This window comes from Rhynchophorus ferrugineus, unplaced genomic scaffold (genome assembly GCF_030347505.1).
Source record: "Rhynchophorus ferrugineus isolate W39M unplaced genomic scaffold, kcgeb_rfMv2 rfM4, whole genome shotgun sequence".
Taxonomy (NCBI): domain Eukaryota; kingdom Metazoa; phylum Arthropoda; class Insecta; order Coleoptera; family Curculionidae; genus Rhynchophorus; species Rhynchophorus ferrugineus.
In genome coordinates, this window is record NW_027472583.1 from 34,942,933 (window position 1) to 34,964,243 (window position 21,311).

Genomic DNA, 21,311 nt, shown 5'->3' on the forward strand with positions numbered 1-21,311 from the left:
GCAGTGAGATTCAGAGTTTCTAATTTGATACGGATTGATGCCTATTGATGTTGGAGAAGTTTAAATAGGTATTTAGTTCGGTTTAATTAGATCGAAGATTAGACCTCAGATGTTATTCACTATTTGGAGTAGGCGAATGGAAGGTTTTTGAATTGTTGGCAGTTGGTATAGTTGGGTGGTAATAAATCATCAGTATTTTGATATTTTTTTTAAAAATAAGATTTCTTTAGGAGAATGGTAGTTCGATTCGATCCTTGAGTTTCCTTGAGTTTTCTTAAAGATCCTTTAGTTTGGGCCATTTTTTAAAAGGTTGTAAACACCACTATCAGTTAAGCCTTCTATTTTCTATGTGTCATTTTTTACACATGTTATACATTGAAGTAATATTTTATGTTGTATGATTTTATTTCTTTTTTATTATCAATTTTGGTCGACACAAAATTAGTATAATTTGTTTTCTATTAAATTTGTTATAACATGTTGGAATATTTATTGTTGTAAATTTTTGTTTTGTATTATATGCTTAGAGAAATTGTGAACTCCAAGCCAATGTTTTTCTAGAGTCACAGTAGCATCCTTAAACAATTTGTCATCGCTCTTTTCTAAAAGTCGATCTTGATAGCTTATGTTAGTTGGACGTCTGCCCCCTTCCATCTCGGCACCGATCTTCCTCTGTTGCAATATACAATCAAGCTTATCTTATTTATTTCTTGCATTTTGAAGGGTTTCTCGGTTGGCCAGAATATAGTTTTTACTATATAATCGTCTTTAAATCGATCTAATGAAAACACATTTGTGTTCATATTTTATGCATCCCTTCTGAGATCCAACAACTTTAGCACAAGTTAAAAAAATTGCCTAGGAAAACCACAACACAGCCTTCCAATCTATTTAACTCAGCTTTTAGACTGAATTATGGCTTACGCACTGAAAAGTGATTATGAAAGCCTGGTACACAATTACATGTTATTGAATCTTACAGATCCATTTCCCTTCTAACAATTGCCTTGAACAAAAAAAAATTAAAAAATAATAATTATAAAAATAAAATAGATACATTCAATAGTATCATGTAGTTTGTTTTATTATAATATATATATATATATATATATATATATATATATATATATATATATATATATATATATATATATAAACACGATGATAAATAACAATGTTCATCAATATTCAACACCCTGTATCTTGTATCTTCAACGGACTGTAGAGAACAAAACAAGAAGATAAAAAATCTAAAAAATTAAAATAAGTACGAGCAAAAATGTCCCAGGTAGCGTCCTCGAATCTGCCCTCTATTTCTTTTAAACTGGTGGAAATTACAACACCTTTACTTCCTAATTTTCTCATTATTCTTTAAAATCACTATTAATAGTGAGGTAAATGTATAAATATGCTATCTATGTTACTAACAAAACTACCAATATTGAATTTAAAGGGCACTACTGTGCCAGAATGTAATAATATTTTGATTTACAATGAAGTGTTAAAACTAATGTGACTATTTGCTACACAACTATGATGCGTCTGGTTTGGACCCAGAACGGAACCCCAGAGAATATATTCTGATTAATTTATCAGCAGAAGGAGTTGCGTTTTTTAGATCTTCCAGATTTTGAAACTGCACTTGAAGCTCCTTGATGTTGAAACAACAGTATTTGTTTGCGATTAACCCTTGTTTAAATTAATTATACTTGCCAATAACCATATTATTCACGCCAGTTTTTATGGTCGCTTAATATGGTAAACAAAGAGCGGATGTACAAAAATAATTATTTGGTTCAATAAAGACTAATTAAATTCCTTATTTTAATTTCAGTATTATATAAATGTTAAAAGTTTCCCCGTATAGGACCAGTATTGCACATGTTATAAAAATCGTGCGAATCTTGCTCAACATCCTGATATCAAAGAAATCAAACGACCTTTTTGGGACTTGACAAAAAATAACATTTGAAAGTTTGACCCATTATAGAACGGACGCCGTTTCGAAATAACATTTTCTGATGGCATATCGTGCAAGAGATTTGCTGTTGATTTTTTCACGTGAGTCTAACCCACCTTAAATTGCAAGGATAAATTTAATCTTTTCGGTAAACTTTTATTATAGCAATTATATAATATTGTTTTATTATGTTTTCTTAACATGTTATCTTATTTTTCATTTGTTATCGAGTTTATCCGAGTTTTTATTTTATTTCGTTATGTATTGTTCAATACAATCTGACTGACCTTTATTACTACCTTTATTATACCATTATAATGGTTATAGTGATTTGAATCTTACTAATCTATCTATAACGTGTTTTGACGCCTGCTGATCCAAATTATTTATGTACTTTGTTTTGTTAGTTCAAAAATAACTTACGAATTGCCCTTTGAATTAAGAAATATTGATGGTCTTGGCTTGATTCATATAATTATTTATTCAACGAATATCATCAGCTGGATACTGAAGAATCATAAACCCAGGGTCATCTTCAAACAACATAGCCAAAAGGAGTAAAGCTTAGAGGTTTGTACACGTCGGTCAGTATGTGTGAACGTGTCCTTAGGAGAAACTGGAAGGACGATAAACATTACATCGAAAAACGTTATAAAATATATTTTTTAATTAATGATACGGCCAATAAAAATACAACAAAAAATTTTCCTTACACTCCATAAAGGGAAATAATGCATTAGATTTTAAGTTTAAAACATTATATCGCCGATATCTTCATTTCAGCATGTACGTCAATTTACGACTAATGTCAATTAACGAAATAGTCGCGAGTCTAATATTAACGATGTGTGAGACGCACGATTCTAGCCACTCCTCAAGCATTTATCACATGGGCTGAAAAGTCCCGGACGTATCAAAGAAAATGTTTTTTTTGTTCAAAATTGGCTTTATTAATCAATGTAATCTCCGTTAAGAGCCACACAATCATTCCAGCGCCGTTCTAACATTTCAATACCGCTTTTGTAGAATGATTTATTTTTGCCTCAAAATAGGCCTCTCACCAGTTGTTGTCCACTCAGATAACAATCGTTTTGATTCCGGAGTGAAGTGATGGATTCATATTTCATGCATTGTTACATATCGACGCAAAAATTACGGTTTGTTACTAAACGTAAACATGGCCGTTCTTGTTTTTGGTCAACAGTGAGCAAATGCAGCACCCACTTTGAACACAGCATTCTTATATAGTCAAATGCTCATTAAATATAAAACCAACACGTCCTTTTGATATTTTTACAACGTTAGTTAATTCACGCAACTTCACTTTTCGATCATTCAAAACGATTATGTGGCTTTTTTATGTTTTTTGGTATTACCACCTCATTTGGATGTCCAGTGCATCCTGCATTATTAGTGACTCTACGACCATGCTTGAAGTCAGCAATTTTGATGGAGCGAAGTCCTTATACCATTTTTCAAGCCATTGCTTCGCTTGAATCGCGCAATATCTTTTCTTATCGAAAATTTAAAGCACGAAATTGTTTTTGATCCTTTGTTGTGAAAATAGCAAAATTAGTGTCACTCTTAGATCAATAATTCGCAAACGTGTGACTTGAATTTCATGAAATTTTAACAGCGTTCCTTTGAAGGTTATTACTAACTGAAAAAGCGGTGAATGTAATAGAACTAGCATCATCTATGTTTTAGGCCCGGGACTTTTAGTCCATCTGTTATTAAGAGTTAAACATTAAAAGCCTTTGAGATTAGTGAACTAAAATACCATCTCAATAAAAATATAGGTTATTAGACCAACTCTATATCGCGCACATTCTTCTTTTTTTCAAATAATTCAATACACTATGGAAAAGGACCCTCATCGTTCTTGGGTGATCAGTGTGAGTGCTTTTGCGTTGGGGATTATGGTGAACCCCAGTCACAACTGTAGTGATAAAACAACATCTAAAAATATTTGATTCTTTTAAAATCACATTCATACAATGTGTGTTTGTTTAGCAACACAATAGCAATAGCTTCGTCAATAGTCAGTGAATTAAACCTCTCGCGAGCATATCGGTAGGTGTTTTGTTAGATTTGATAACATAATATGGCTTTTAGATGGGATCCGATCCAGTAATACTTTGAAATTTTTGAAAACGCTTGTGATTTTTGGACAATAGTTCGTGTCACTATTGGAGTGTATTGTTGGACAATGCCTATCAATTTCCGAATTCGGATTTCTCATAAAATAAATTTGTAAAAATTGATGATTTGCATCATAATATTTTCCTCCCAATTATTTTATATATTCTCGCAATACAAAACATTTCCTGTACTCCCACAGGTATGTTAAAATTAGCTTAATATATAGTAGATAATTATAACTTATAAAGTACTGAATATACCAAATAAATTAATTTTGCAGTATGTTTACTTTGAGAGATAGAGGTATCTAGAGGATGATTCACCTCCTTTGAATTTATTAAAATATTTAGCTTATTGAAAATTCTGACAAGGAATTTCTGTAACTTTAATTTTCTCAAGATTTGTACATTTTATGATGATTGTTGATATTCTTAAACATTTAGCACCTTTGTGCAATGAAAAAGTATGTCCGGTATGGTATCGAATTACCTTAGTAAGTAAAAAAAGGTGATTAAAATAGTAAATACATTAGAATGGTTTTTATTCTGTGAATAAATTACCTACGCTTAAACTATACATATTTTTATGCATTTGAGCGAAAATACACAACTTATTTGGAATTTTTAATGATTTATAATTACATAAGGAAATCTCATAGCATAGATACATATTATATATATATATATATATATATATATATATATATATATATATATATATATATATATATATATATATATATATATATATATATATATATATATGTATATATATATATATATATATATATATATATATATATATAATATTAACACGAAATTATTTAAATAATGTATAAATAAGATCTGTACACATACAAATTCGAGTAATTATGTCTAATTTTCACAAAGAAGTTTTTCAAAATTAATTATCATATCTATTATTTATTATGGTTTGAGCTGTTAATATTGGATCACAACATATTGATCCGATTAAATATTTGATGTCTGTCAGACAATGTCATGCGATTGGTGTAGGTCATATTTTAAAAATAAACGTTTCTCAATGTTTTTGGATTTCAATTTGTAAGAGAGCGTAAGAGAACTTCCTTCCTTTTATCATTCGACGTAAAAACCATCGCCAAGGAAGAATAAAATATTTCTCAGAACGACACATTAACATATAGCACTTAATAACACGGTCAAGTAGGAAATGGAACTTTTATTCGTGTAACGGATGACGGAGGGTTTACTATTTATTTGTGGTTAATATTTGGTTAAACCTATACGTTTATTGGTAATCGAAATTCTAATTTTGTGATTCTCAAAAATGTGTATGCAAATATTTAGGATAATTAATCATAATCATGAAAGAGTTTATTTGATATTTTTTTCATAACAATATACCACATATACGGTAAATATACCTTTTTGTCATTTACCTACTAATAAAATAAAATGTATTCAAATGAACGCTTAATAATAGGAGTATTGTGGGGAACAGATTATTCCAGTGTAAAAGGGAATGTTTAAAGAATGAATTGTCATTCTTTACTTGATTTGCTACTACCACTCCTTATTCTTGAGGGTCAAACGAGAGCACTCAAGGGTCACTTTTTAATTATTTATTTGAGATCAATTCACATAGTCACAGGAGTCCTTGCGGGTACATGTTATGTAGTTTATTGTGTCATAGTAGTCGCCACAAATGTTACACTACCTACAAAATATCTTATTAAACGATATGAATTAATATTTCACATATATTATTTAGTTTTTTTCTCTTTATTGTCTTATGATTGCCAGTCATAGAAAATATTTATAAATAATCTCTTTACTAAAAATAAAGAAAAAATAGCTTATTAGACAAAATATATATCTATTGGCTTAGATATTAATTTGCGTTCAAATCTTGTATTGAAATAGTGCATTGATAAAGGATTAAGTTTGTGATGATATGGATCGTATATGTTAAGATAGATACAGCCGAAAGAAATATGTATTTATTAGGTGCTAACTTTTATAGCATAAATATTTGAACAAGTAGTTGGATAAATTCCTGATGTAACACACATGCCCAATTTTTTTGTTAACATTTTAACCAAATTAATTTGCAGTTAGTTTAAAACTTCACATAGCTATTAATTAATTCACTGAAACAATTAGTAAGCTATAAAGCAATGTTATCTACTATCTGTTGGTGAAAAGTATCAATGTAAAGTGTTAAACAACGTAATCTAATTTTTAAAATTTATGGATTATTTGACATTTTGTTATATAAAGTAACAGTCCTCTATTTACTAATATTGGCTTATTCAGTGTATAGGGACGTTAATGATAGAACGCTCAAAATTGCACTTTGACTTGAGAAGCTGCCGAAACACATGAAATATTTTTCATTGATTAATTATGTGATTTAAATGTCAATGACAAAGGATTTCTTAATTGTTAGAAGACAATTGCAATACTTATTGGATGAAAATCTAGCGGTAGCTCCCAAAAACTTTCAGGCAGCTTGCAAGTTGATTAAAAATTATTTTGAGGCGTTTATACGCAATTATTTTATGGAAAAGTAATTAAATGACTATGCCTGAATTGACTAATACATTCGACATTCGAATTCGAAATTCGAAACATTTTGACATTGTAGTTTCATTGCTTGCCAATCAAAAAGAAGATTTTTCTATGGCGTATTGTGACTGATAGAAGTGGATTAATTGCATCAGTTTGAAGCTCAAAAGCCATTATGGGTTGGTCCAGAAGGAGCATCCTTATCGACGTCGAAGCAGAATATTTATCGCCATAAAGTTTTGCTATACATATGGTGGAATCAACAAGGTGTAGTGCACTGCAAGCTACTAAAACCGAATAAAACTTTTACTGCAGGTATTTACTGACAATTATTGAAAAAAATGAATGACGTATTGTTGCAAAAAGACCAGCAATAGCGAGTATCAGGCGTAAAGCCCTGGTCTTGCATGACAATGCTTTCCCGTTTATATGAGAAATTCTGATGCACCTAGTGTACTCATCAGACATGCATAAAACACACAAAAAAAAGTGATGGTGATGGAAAATCGTTAACATTTGACGGTTATGTTGTTGCTAGATGCCATGTAATATGATGCATTAAATCAAGAAATTACAACACTTAGCTGTTGGTATTTTCTCTTGTTATACGCAAAACTTCTTTTTCTACGCCTAATAAACAAACATCAATTTATCTAAAACAAATGTATGACTAATATACTAATGAGTGATAAATGTTTTAAATAGGAATCTACTATTTCGTAATGAAATTAAACTTGCATATACATTCGCATTAGACATTGGAAACTTTGTGACATATTGCCGATTTGTTACTACTTTTTCGAGGTAACTTGTATTTACATAAATATATAAATCTTTATATTTGGGTTTCTAAATTCGGTCACGTGGAAAGAATCATCAAATGACTTGTTTTTAAAATTATAATATTTGCTTATTCAAATGTATACGACGTAATTTAATCTACTGTTTTCAATTAAACTAAAAAAGATAATGCAATAAAATTAACATTAAATATATTATTTCATTATAATTTTTTTGGACAAGAAATTAGTACCGGTCCTTATATATCGGTTTATGCCAGAAGCACTATTTATATTTTATGCCCAGTATTTTTAAAAATATATGAATAAGTGATTATAAAGTGCTTCATTAAAAAAAATCTTCTCATTCATGAACTTATACAGTTTCTAATGCATTTAAACTAGCTGTTATTTCTGTTGTTTTTCTGATTTTTTGAAGTAAGGCCATTACTGTAAAGCTGTCTAAAGGACTTTTTAAAGAATTTGTGACATCTAATGCGAATATATATCCTTTTCAGAGTATAATCAGGCAATATTTTATAGATGTTAGTGTTACTAATGTCTAATATTGCCCTATTCGTATAATATGTGACAAGATCGTTTTGTAATATTAGTATTAATGTTTTCTCTTAGAGCAAATCATTTTGGACTAGTTTCAATACTTTAATTAAAATATTTATATCAGCAATTATAATAAAATTAATTTTCGTGATAAATTAATAAATTAATTGTTCTTTCTCGCCAGAGGAGGTAGTAAGTTGATGCATACCTATCTTGTTTGGATCATCGTACAAAAATGTTCACGATTTAATTGTTTTTGTGTTGTTGTAACACGCTTCATGAAATAATTACGTTTAAATGATATTTAATTTAATATAATAGAATTGTCGAATAGCTTCAACTGTTCTAGTATTACCATAACTCATAAAATTGGCTACATACTTGCATAAAAACAATTATATTCGAATACTGAAGAAATAGTGTAAATGGTTATATAAAAATTTAAAGAGGTAATATAGATGCTGAATATACTTTTGTATAATTTATCAAGTTTTCAAGGAATCACATAAATACAGATGTTATATTGCTGATACTGATTATAAATGATGGATGATTTACTAATTTTAATTCCAATTTAACGGTGTTGTAGCTTGAAGTTTAACTGCTGCTTCGTTGGGTTTGCCTGATCCTTAAAATGCTCTGCTGCTGTAAATGTTAATTTATCTTATGTTGATTCCTATTTTCTGAGATTCGTTTGATCTAGGTTTAGTTGTAATATAAATTCATCAATACAATAATTTATACCACAACAGTGTTGGCTTTTAAAGTTGATTTGTTGGTTGACCTGAGTGATGTTTACACCAATGCTGAATTTCTTGGTTTCTTAGGTGATCATAGATTAATTTTCAAAATCTCACGTGATATAATAATGATATTTACATCATCGGAAAAAAAAGTTATGATACAGAAAAGCGCGAGCCATATCGTCATTATATAGCTCGATTATGATTGAGTCGATTATCATATCGAGATAGTTAGAGTAAATGAAGGCAATCGAATGCTGATCGAAAATTTATAAGAATTATTGTCCTTTAGATTGAAGACACGTTAACTGATTGAAAATAGTTTACGTTTCGTATTCATTATAGATTGTATTGAAGTTATTTTATCCTAAAATAATAAGTGTTGGGCACTTTTCGTGGTTCATTGAATAAAAAACAGGAGGACGGTACCCCAGAGGTTTGGTCTTACAGCCCCGGTCGTTATTGAGATTATAGTAGTGATGAAAATATAAAAATCTTCTGGATATTTTTTCTCGAAATAACCTTGTATAGTAACTAAAACCTCGATATTGTTATTGTTGAACTGAATGTTATCGCAACTACTCATTTAATGTTCAGTCAAGGATTACTAGGCCGCTGCAGGAACTCACAGAATACCGTGTTAAACCTGACATCTTTAGTGGATCCCTTAATTTTGGGCTTAGGAAGCGTCTGATACATCTTGGTGTGTGATTTCTATATAACTTTGATGTTGTGTTTCTTCAGTACTATTCCAATGAGGTCTGTTATTCCTTGAAGAAGCCGTATCAATTTTGACGAAAGACAGCTTTGAGATGATAAGTTTATTTTCTAAAAAATCTGATTTGGATGTGATGGAGGCGTCGTGAATTCTTTAATTTATCAGATATAAATTAAGGAATTCACGACGAATAATTTTTTGGATGGGCGATGATGTGACGTTGCTTGAAGGTATCTGTGTGTATGTTTGATTGGAGTTGGATTCCTGTAAACTTTATATCCTAATTGACTATTGTCCATTCGTCTAACTAGATTGTTTTAGAAGTGTATATCGGAATTATTGGAGATTGAACCATGGCGAATTGGATTTTTGGACGTTGAGAATACAGGCGAATTAAGTTGAGTTCATTCCATAGTTCCAAATGACAAACTTGTCATTCTTATTTTCTTTATATTAACTTTCCAAAATATTTAATCGAAATGTTCAAAGGACATCTGATATAGTTTTTGAGTAGGTTTAGTTAGATATTTAGCAAGATTTAGTTACATTTAGGCTGAGTCCGATATTGATGACAGTTGGATGAGTAGAGATGGAAAGTTCATGGATTTTAAGAAGCACGTGTAGTCCGAGCGGTAATTGCTTTAGCTGAGTTATGATTTTTATAATTTTTTATCCTAAAAACAGATTTCTTTAGGATATATACTGTTCTAGAATTTTTTGACCCTTGAAGTTGCTTTTCTCTATTTGGGGGTAATTCCATTTTTCCAGTAAGACAGAAGCTTTTCCTTTGTCTGTAAAAGAATTATGATATCTTAAAACTTTGGAATGCAGCAGAAATTTATTATTATAAGATGTGTGCAAAATATAATGGTGCGATTTATTTTTCTGTAAATTGAGTTGTTACATGAAATTTAAAGGCGCTTATTGTATTGATATCTTTTGTTATTGTTAATTAAACTTATGAGATATCTTTAATATTTATAATGCAAGGCTTTTAATGACTACAAATACTAGAAATATAGAGAAAGTCAAGAATTAGGTGCTTAAAAATTGTTATATTAGAATTGAAATCGTATTTAAAATGTTTACAAATGTTTTGTCTATGAAACCATTGATTTGTTCTGAATGAATTTAAAATTGTTCAAAAAAACTTGACAAAACAGACTGTGCGACCACCGTATTCATCTGTTATAGCTTCGTGTGATTTTTTGTTCTCTTCGAAGCCAAAGTGTTAGTTTGGAAAGGCATTTTGCGACGGTTGATACTTCGGTAAAGGAGTTGAAGATCATACGTTAACTTATACGTTAAAAATATATGAAGAATTGGTTAGAGCTCTGATATGTTATTTGGCTGCATAAATTATCCTCTTCTTGTTTTATTTAACATTTTTCAAATACTCTACACGAGAGTTTTATACAAAACTTAATCGAATTTTTTTTCCAGATGCCATGGCCTTCAATCTATCTGCCTATGTTTGCACCTTTTTATTATTCCTGATCCTGAACAAAATAAACTACATCCTAGGTAAGTTCTGTGTACATTATTCCGTTTAAAGTTCAACGATTTATTAATTAAAACACGAGACCGTTTTTCAATGGCCTATTTTAGCGTAAAATTACTATAAACCGCGTAATTGATAAATTATAATTTAAATTGTCCGTCGGCCTATTATAGAGGAAACAGGCCGGATGCGCTATTCCCGTTAAAATTTGAATAACACAATTTACAGGTGAAAATTCCACGTCGCTTCACTACGAATACGTGCTGCTCGAGGATGAGCATCCCTGTAGGCGTACGTGTGTCTCGAACGCATCCCCAATGATATGCCGCTACACTTTCCAAGTGGAAAACTATTATACTATGACGAAAGCTTGTCACGATTGCCCTCGAAATGTCACCGATTGTTTTCGAAAAGACTGTATTCCGGGAGACGGTCACGAGAGGGCAGTGGTTGTTGTCAACCGCAAACTACCAGGGCCTACTATAGAAGTAAGTACTTAAAAAAAAAGGTAAATATCGTTAAGTGTTAAATGAGTGATATTAGTCTGTTTTATTTATTGAATAACTGTTGTTTGATAAAATAATGACGTTTCATGTAAAATACAGTAATCCCTCGTTATTCGTGGAGGTTAGGTTCCTATAAGATGGCAGCGGTTGGTAAAACCGTGGTTGATAAGGGATCTATATATGTAGAGATTAAAAGGAGAAAAGCATGTGATTTTGTTAGGTTTATAGTTGAATTTATTTGTCTATTCATTAATGAAGAAAAATTTATGTACATATAAAATTTATTTTCACTTATATTTTATATATAATACGCAAGTACGCAAGTCATATGCATTTATATGTATTTAGAAAATATAAATATAACAAAACAAAGTTTATTTTTAAAATAATAAAATAATTATTGGCTGTTATATTATTTTCTTAATGTCTTTCAGCTCTTCTTTGAACGGTTGTAATTATACCTAGAATATTATTAATCTTCATGCTTATTTCCAGTGAAGGAACTAGGTCCAAAACCAAACCCTACAGTTGATAAGCAGATCACAAAATCTTATTTATTTTGTCTAAAATTAAAGACGTAGTTGATTTTCCAGAGGAGTTTTGAGAAGTTTCATCTTCATCATTTGATTAATTATTTGTGTTGCTTTCCAAATTTTTAACGAGTTCCTCTTCTGTGAGTTCATTGTCATTACAGGCTAAAACTTCTTCAACGTCTGTCGGCGAAGATCTTCAAAACCTTCTTCATGTATTTGTGGCGTAACTTGTAAAAAGTTAGCTACTACCAGCATTCCGTTATAGTTGATGGTCTTAAGTTGCTCTCTGCATTTTTAATAATGGTTATGAACTGGGCAATATTATTTGTTTTCAACTTTCGGTAACGGTCAACGAATAATCTGCTTCCATGCAAGATGTGACTGAAAGATAATATATATAGACAATATCGTTTAAATGTTGCTATTATGCCCTGATCTAATGGTTACAGAAGCCAAATTATGTTGGGAGGTAAACATTGTATTTTCACATTGAGGTCGATTAAATTTAAGGTCTCCGGATGTCCGGGCGCATTGTCAATTATCAAAAGTACAGTAGTGACTTTGAGGCCAAATAATGTTTAACACTAGGCACAAAACAATTAGTAAACCAGTCTGTAAATAGCGTCATCGTAACCAAAGCATTAGGATTTGTTCTCTAAAACACAAGCAGATATTCCTTATTTTTATTTTTAAAGGGCCGTGAATTTAATGATTTGTAAACAGGCATTGGCTTCACCATAAAATCACCTGAGGCATTATAATAAAACAGGAAAGTTAAAAGGACCTTAACTGCCTTAAACCTAAAAAAGCAAAACCGCGTTTCGCGAATCCGCGTCTAACGAGGAATTACTGTATTATTAAAAATTGCGTGTTATCATCTGAAATAGTAAGTTACAAGGTGTCTCACTTAATCAAAAAAATAATTTTGCTCTTTATACTGTTTTGAGATTTTCCTGAGAATATATGAATTCTACGAGACAAACTGAATATAGTGAATAATTAAAGTAATCTTATCTTTCGAAGTGGTAATTAGATCGAAGTCTGGTGAGTTTTTCGTAATTTTAATACATTTCGCAACATATGGTTTAGTCGTGAATTCAAGTCGTGGGTCCAGTCAGATTACAACTGGATACTCAGATATATCCAGTATTTGATAACAATAAACTGATTATCTTTAGTTTCCTGCTGAGTAGGCTCTCCAAGTTCGTTGCGGAACTAATATTTAATCTGCAATATCTTCTTGACGATCTTCGTTGGCTTTTACGAAAGTTGTTGAAAGTTTACACACCCATAAGCTTATGTATGTTGGAATATGATGATGATAAACTGATTATCTTTAGTTTCCTGCTGAGTAGGCTCTCCAAGTTCGTTGCGGAACTAATATTTAATCTGCAATATCTTCTTGACGATCTTCGTTGGCTTTTACGAAAGTTGTTGAAAGTTTACACACCCATAAGCTTATGTATGTTGGAATATGATGATGATAAACTGATTATCTTTAGTTTCCTGCTGAGTAGGCTCTCCAAGTTCGTTGCGGAACTAATATTTAATCTGCAATATCTTCTTGACGATCTTCGTTGGCTTTTACGAAAGTTGTTGAAAGTTTACACACCCATAAGCTTATGTATGTTGGAATATGATGATGATAAACTGATTATCTTTAGTTTCCTGCTGAGTAGGCTCTCCAAGTTCGTTGCGGAACTAATATTTAATCTGCAATGTCTTCTTGACGATCTTCGTTGGCTTTTACGAAAGTTGTTGAAAGTTTACACACCCATAAGCTTATGTATGTTGGAATATGATGATGATAAACTGATTATCTTTAGTTTCCTGCTGAGTAGGCTCTCCAAGTTCGTTGCGGAACTAATATTTAATCTGCAATATCTTCTTGACGATCTTCGTTGGCTTTTACGAAAGTTGTTGAAAGTTTACACACCCATAAGCTTATGTATGTTGGAATATGATGATGATAAACTGATTATCTTTAGTTTTCTGCTGAGTACGCTCTCCAAGTTCGTTGCGGGACTAATATTTAATCTGCAATATCTTCTTGATGATCTTCGTTGGCTTTTACAAAAGTTGTTGAAAGTTTACACACCCATAAGCTTATGTATGTTGGAATATGATGATGATAAACTGATTATCTTTAGTTTCCTGCTGAGTAGGCTCTCCAAGTTTGTTGCGGGACTAATATTTAATCTGCAATATCTTCTTGACGATCTTCGTTGGCTTTTATTTTGATCGAAAGTTGTTGAAAGTTTACACGCCCATAAGCTTATGTATGTTGGAATATGATGTTAGATTAAGTGTTAGATCAATGAAGATATGCTCTTCAGATGAACACATTCCTCTTTATGTTTGTATTGGATATAAATGAATATAAAAAGCATTGAGGGTATTAAATTGGTTTTAAAATATAATATCTCTATTTATTACATGTTGGTATATAAAAGAATAAAAGAAGAGTCATGTTTGTATTTTGGAAGGGCTTATCCATTTTTGATATATAAATAATATCAGTCATTTCTAAGGTAGTTCTTATTACGTATTATTATGTATATTAGAAGTAACTATGACATCATCATCATTTAAATTTCCTGATCATATATTATTTCTTTTGTTAGGTTATTTTTTTATTTATCAAGTTAGTTTGAGATTTTTAGATTTATAGCTTTTTGATTGACATTTACTGCTATTAAAAGTTGTTCTAGTGTTATCTATGCTTAGTAGTACCAATTTAATTCATGGTTTTCGAAATTAAACTATTAATTTTAGACACATTTCTAATGTATACATTTATATTATATGTACAAATAAGTTAATAACATTAAGTATCACTTATTAATGAGAGAACCAGCCAAATATTTTGACTAAATCTTGCGCAATTCGTGGAATATACATGAAATTGAAAAGCCCTAGTGTACAGCAGGACTTTTATAATTTTGATTACTTCGATCTATGAATATGGCGTGTTTTATTAAAGCACCATTTTGTACGAAATTGGGTGATCAGCCTAGAAATATGTAGCATTCTTCTGTATATAGTTTTTGCACGATTTACTAATGATGGATAATATTTTGAATAAAACACTGGATTCATTAATTGAAATGATTAGTAGACTTTAGTAAGTTATAAGGTACTTGTATGTATATTGGTCAGTGATATCAATCATTGTCAATCGATTATATCAATTCAATTGTCTTCATCATTATATCAATATATTAAATTATTGATTTAAGCAACTCTTTCAAAAACTAACCTAATTGCTAAATTCAATGGCTTTGATTCTCCATAAAAGAACAGGATATTTCATATTACAACTAAGTAAATTCTTTAGTAAACATTATAACAGTTTATTATAATCTATTTAGTATTGTTGAGTTATTCAGTGAACACAGACGTTAGTAATGGAATGTTTAAAATTGCATTTTCGACATTCATTATTTTTATTGTTTGATTTGAAGAAATCTGGTGCTGAAAGCAATAAAACACTTTTAGAAGCTTATAACCCAGACAAAAAACAACCTGGAGGGTCAATATAATTCTGAAAGCATTTTAAGTTTAACACTTCATGAACCAACTGTTTCCAATCGTTTACAAGCATTAGGGCATATGTAAAACAGGGAATATGTTCATTAGACGGATTGACTGGAAACGCCATTTCGAACTATTTCAACAGCTCAGTTTCATCGCTTGGTAGGCAAGTAAGGAGATTTTTCTGTAGCATATTGTGATTGGTGGTGAAAACTGGGTCTACTAAGACAATCCCAAGCGTATATAGTTATGGGTTAGTCTAGGAGAGCCATCTATAAAGATACCAAAATGGAATTTTCATGATCATAAAGTGTAGTATTACGAGCTTTCGCTTTTCGCTAAAACGAAATCAAACTGTTACTGCATATGTCTACAACCGGCAGTTGTAATAGATGTAAAGTCATCTTCAAACATGCGTTTTCCAGTTTATGTTTTGTTAATAATAGTACTATTATGCGAGGATTTTGGGCAGTTAAGCTCCGAGTAGAAATTTCTTTTTATGGCAAGATTAACGTGTTTTCAACAGTAATAAAGATTATAGAAATAACTGTAGCCTAAACGTTTAGCATTAATTAGTTGTATTGCATGGATTTAGGTGTTTTTGTTTTTGCTTTTTGTGAATTGTTTGGTAAATATTTATGACAATTCTGTTACTAAGTGTAGTTATGTTGATAGGAAGGGACATTAATGGATTATTAATTTTATATCCTTATAAAGATATGGTTGTCAATTTTAATAATTTCTGTCCCTTTTTCTGAAATAGTAAATATTTTTTGATTTTTGATCGTTTTCAATTGGTAAATACTTAAAGTTTTAAAATTATATAGCCTACTACATAAGAAATAGAAAAAGTGAAACTAAACTATACTGAAGTATAATTACTTTCAATGATATTTAAAATTCAGAAGGAACAATTACCTGTTAAAATCCGTTAAATCCCTCGTTAGTTAGTCCTTTGTATTTTCATAAGTTTCCATTATGTCACACATTTTAGCATTCATACAGCATGGCCATTAATTCACGTGTTTCTCTTTTTTTCCATTCACAAAAAACCCCAACCCATAAGATATTACCTATGATATAATTAAGAACAACGTGTCGGAAAATCCAGTAGTGAAAGGTTTCCTCCTGATTTTAATGCTAATAATATATAGGCATGTTTTATGTATCAATTCGAACATCTCGATGAAAATAATTTCAACGTCACTTCAACTCTTGATCTACTGTAGATCAGTTTTTTCAGTTTAGGCTCAATTGTATAGCGCTCTTACTTAGTCTGTTGATTGACTTGTATGTTAGAGTTGTTTTATTGGGGTTTTGGCTAGTAGCAAAGCGGCGCTGCTTTTCGCTTTCATGGTAAATAATCACTTAAAATAATGCGAGTTAATTTGCATATAGAAGAGGTGAAACAAGTAATATAGAAGAAATAATAGAATAATTAGGTAGAGAACAAAGAATAAAATATTTTGTAACAAAATAATAAAAATAAAGCAACATTTCGAATAAGGGGATAAAAGATGGAAAATAAAGAATTAATAAGATAATAAAGATGATAACAGAGCAGTACAAACAAAAAATGGTTACGGAAAACGTAAAAACATACAGTTAATAGAAAAACGGATCAAAATAATAATAATAGTAAAGATTTGAGAATTTCAGAACGAATTTATAAAATGAATAGAACTAAGAATTGATGAATGATAAACAGATACGAAACAAGGGATGTGAAATGAAAAAATTAAAACACTTGGCTTGAATGAAAACTTAATAGAGGCTACTTTAAAGGATCTAGGAATTCTGTAGAAGGGATAACAGTCAGCGACGTTACGTTATTGGGAAAACCTAATTTCATTTTTACTTAACATACTGTAGTAAAAGTTAGTGCTATACAAGCCACTACCAGGTGCACCAGAAAGTCATTCATTTTGGCTATTTATCTTCCCAAAAATTTGTTTGTTCTTTGAGCAAAACTGACGCGAAAAGTTGATAGTCGTATGGGACAAGTCTGCGATAATATATCCCATCCAAGTGTTTCCAACGCTTCCTTAGTTCCGCAAAACCGGTTTTGCTTTATGACAGAGCGTGTTATTGTGCCGTAAAATCATTTTGCCGCGACTTCGGGTTCATTCTAGATGTTTTTCAATCAACACATTTGAACCATCATGAACCATTAATCAACAGTTCGTAATACACCACACCACTCTGGTTCAACCAAACACAGAGCATTGTCTTCAGAGCAAAATGAGTTGGCCTTGGAGTTTGATGGGCCGGCTTCGTCAGGTGATAACCATGATTTTTTTGCGTTTTGCGTTTTGAAAATAAATCCACTTTTCGTCATCCGTCCCTATTCGATGCAGAAATGACTTCAGATCATACAATTGAAGCAGCATTTAACAGACGATTGTTCGATTTTCCATTTGCCTGCCATTTAATTGATGTAGCACTCATCTTCTCAGCTTTTGGAATATCCCCATTGCGCGTAATCGGTTGCTAATCATTTTTTGGGTTACATTTAACGCTGCTGCCAAGCGTTTTTGAGTTTAGGTTAGGTTTTCATCTAATAATTCGTGCAGTTTCGCACCTTCAAACTTTTGGTCTACCAAGACGTTTTTTGTCTTGCACGTCTTTTTGATAACAATTGGTAGTCAGAGGGTGCTAGATCTGGACTATAAGGCTGGTGGTAGGAATTTCTCGTCCTCTCGTTTTGAAATAATGTTCTTAAGGGAAAGTTAAAATAAACATTGGCAAATAAAGAATAATCGTACTGTTGCAGTAATTTTATCAGCTACATGTTTAATTCTTTAGAAATTTACTGACGAATATTCGTAAACTGGGTTCAGTCGTAAACATCTCTGTGAAAACCATGCAGAAAGCGGTTTTGTTGACAACAACTGGTAACAATAGTCCGAAAAATATGATCGGTATTGGTATTAACAGTAGTCTGTCGAAAATCTGTAAAGAAACCCATCAGAACTTTATCGTTTTCATATTTATAACATCTGGAATAAGTCAATGTTTCCCTTTGAAAGAGTGATGTAGTTTTTAGCTAAATCTATAGTGTAGTAAAGCAACTGTTAAGTATGTCAATAGTCTAATCATAATCATATTGTAATTGTATCTAATCAATAATTAATTTCAATTAATGTTTTAATTTTGTTACTAATTTTGAAGTTGAGTTACTGAACAAATATATATTATTAGAAATGATTTAGTTTTTAGTTCTGTAGAATTCGGGATGAAATTACACTTTTAAGTGGTCTATGTTTAAATTTAATAAAATATGATCAATTCTGATATGCCCAAGTAACATTTGTTCAAATTGCTTTAACATTTTTAGATTCCATTGTAGATGATCATTAAAAATGATTTGAATATATAATATAACAAATAAATGTTAGCTATAACATTAATTAATATATACAAATTAAAATGTCATCATATTATGAAATTTAAATATAATATGCCAAAGAATATGATCCGTTTGCTTAACTTTTGATAACAAATTTAATTAAGCTATTTTTGGTAACTTTATAGATTTGTTTATGTGAAGCTGTAGTGACATAAGGATTATTAAAAATAATTTTATGTGGAAAATTTGAGGAGAAAATCCGATTTAATTGTTATAGCGTGATTAAGATCAATGTTTACGTATTACTAACTATGTTAACAATGTTAACTATATTACTGTATTTTAAAAATCATACGGTTATAATATCTATGACCAGTGAGCGTATAGGTTTAACCAAATGTTAACCACAAGTAGTTCCCATTTTTGTGGAAGCAATTATACGTCGTCGGTCATCATTTGAGTATGCGAATAAATGAAATTTTAGTTTCCTACTGTATTACAAAGTGTTGAATATTAACACATTGTTCTTAGAATTACATTATGTAACTATAGTTCTATAACCAAATAAAAGTCCCACTTTTGGATTGGTTTTTTACCTATACTACCATCAGGGTTGGGCAGTAAATTACAGCTAACTAAACTAAGTAATTAATACAAATACATATATTATATTTGTATTCAAATAACTACTTAAAAATTTAATTTGGAATTTTTATTTCAAATACTTACGACTTCAAAGTACATTTAAACATAAATACATTTAGCCATCGAGTGTATTTATTTTTTCTTAAACGTCAATGCTTTGTTTATTGTTGTTTTTAACTATATGTCTGTATATGTAGCTTTATATTGGTCTAAGACAGTTTAAGAGTATAATCTATTAGCTTACATAAAAATTGTATTTGTGACCGATAGTCTATCCAATATAATAGTGAACTCACGTCATCTAAATAGATATGTTATAAAATATAATTTATTTTAACAATATAGTACATTTCATGCATATGTTATCGAAGGGTTTAAACTACATTTAATTAAACAGCCACAACAGTTTGTAGGGTAGAGTTGTTTTATTATAATTATATTGAACTATTTTCCAAATCACCTATGGTATGTTTAAACGCATCAGCCAGCATTATGTCTCTTTTTTAATTAGAATAAAATGAGAAGGAAAATATTGTCTGACATTAAAATGAATTTCCAAACTGTAACAAGCTATACATTATACATCTTAATGACGTGAGTTCACTGCTATTTTGAATAGACTATATTTAGATTGCCTACCTTGCCTGAGTTCTTAGCCACAAGGGATTTATTGGAAATGAAATGGCCAAGGGCGCCATTTAAAATGATCTCTACTATTAACACATATTACTAGGCAAAGATTCATTCTATTTAGTCGAAACTAAACTGAATTATTTAACCTAAATGGCCTGGGATCTACTTGAAGATTGAAATAGATTGTGACTTATCCCCTTCAAATCGATATACTGCTAGATCATAGTAAATGGGCTCATGTGGGTGTATTTCAAAGTTACTCAGTCATATCTTCCAAAATGTATTCCCTTTCTGATTTACCAGACCAAATTCTTCGATTTCTTTACATCCTTGAACTAAGAAACAGTATATGACTACAATACTTGCTTATACTGGTATCGGTCCCATTTATACCAATTCTAATTTTCTAAGTCTAATATAATATTAATTAACCTAATTATTTTATTTATATACATATATATTCACTTTTCTCCTCAATTTATTATATATAAATAGTTCCTTTGTGTTTTAACATGTACTTGTATATTGTAAACGTTAATTCATGAAATTCACATAGTAGTCGCCAGATAACATAAAAAAATTGACTATACAAAACCTGATGAATGATTAGTAGACAAATGATAAGAAAATTGATATTGACAGCATTTAATTTTTTAAAATTTCCATATTTTGTTTGGAGTGTACATTTATAGATTCATTCTTCTGTCAATGAAAATCTTAATATTTCAAATGAGTTCTTACCAGTTAACCATATTTACACTTGTCTTGCTTCGCTCTCTTGCAAGTTGTAAGATATCAGTGATCAGTGATATCAGTGTAACATAATAATGAATATAAAAAAAGTGTTATTACAGTGTATGGTTAATGAATATGTATGGCGGTTGAAAGAACACAAAACTTTCGTGTATTCACTGTCGCGCTTTACATTTTCCATAAAAACGTGTTACTAATCATGCAATCGCAATTCTTTTGATTACTCTTGTTTATACGGTTGAATTAAAATAAATCAACGATTGTTTTCCAGTTATTTAATGCTTATAAATATTATTGTTGATCTCTGTTCGATATTTATTTCATAATTAAATATCCATGAGTACTAGCTTAAGACATAAGTAAACTAATATTTTTAAAGTTTTATCATTTTTATTTGATTTTATA

The 21,311-nt window shown here is 30.4% G+C and overlaps 1 protein-coding gene across 2 annotated transcripts in view; it reads left to right on the forward strand.

The window, feature by feature from the left end:
* Lac1 (laccase 1) overlaps positions 1-21,311 on the forward strand; it is an 85,064-nt gene that overhangs the window by 32,575 nt on the left and 31,178 nt on the right. For both annotated transcript variants that reach the window (XM_076402095.1, XM_076402094.1), the window contains exons 2-3: positions 10,896-10,976; positions 11,182-11,441. In XM_076402095.1, the coding sequence (XP_076258210.1) occupies positions 10,901-10,976; positions 11,182-11,441 (336 nt within the window). In that variant the 5' untranslated portion in view covers positions 10,896-10,900. The remainder of the gene's footprint in view (positions 1-10,895; positions 10,977-11,181; positions 11,442-21,311) is intronic.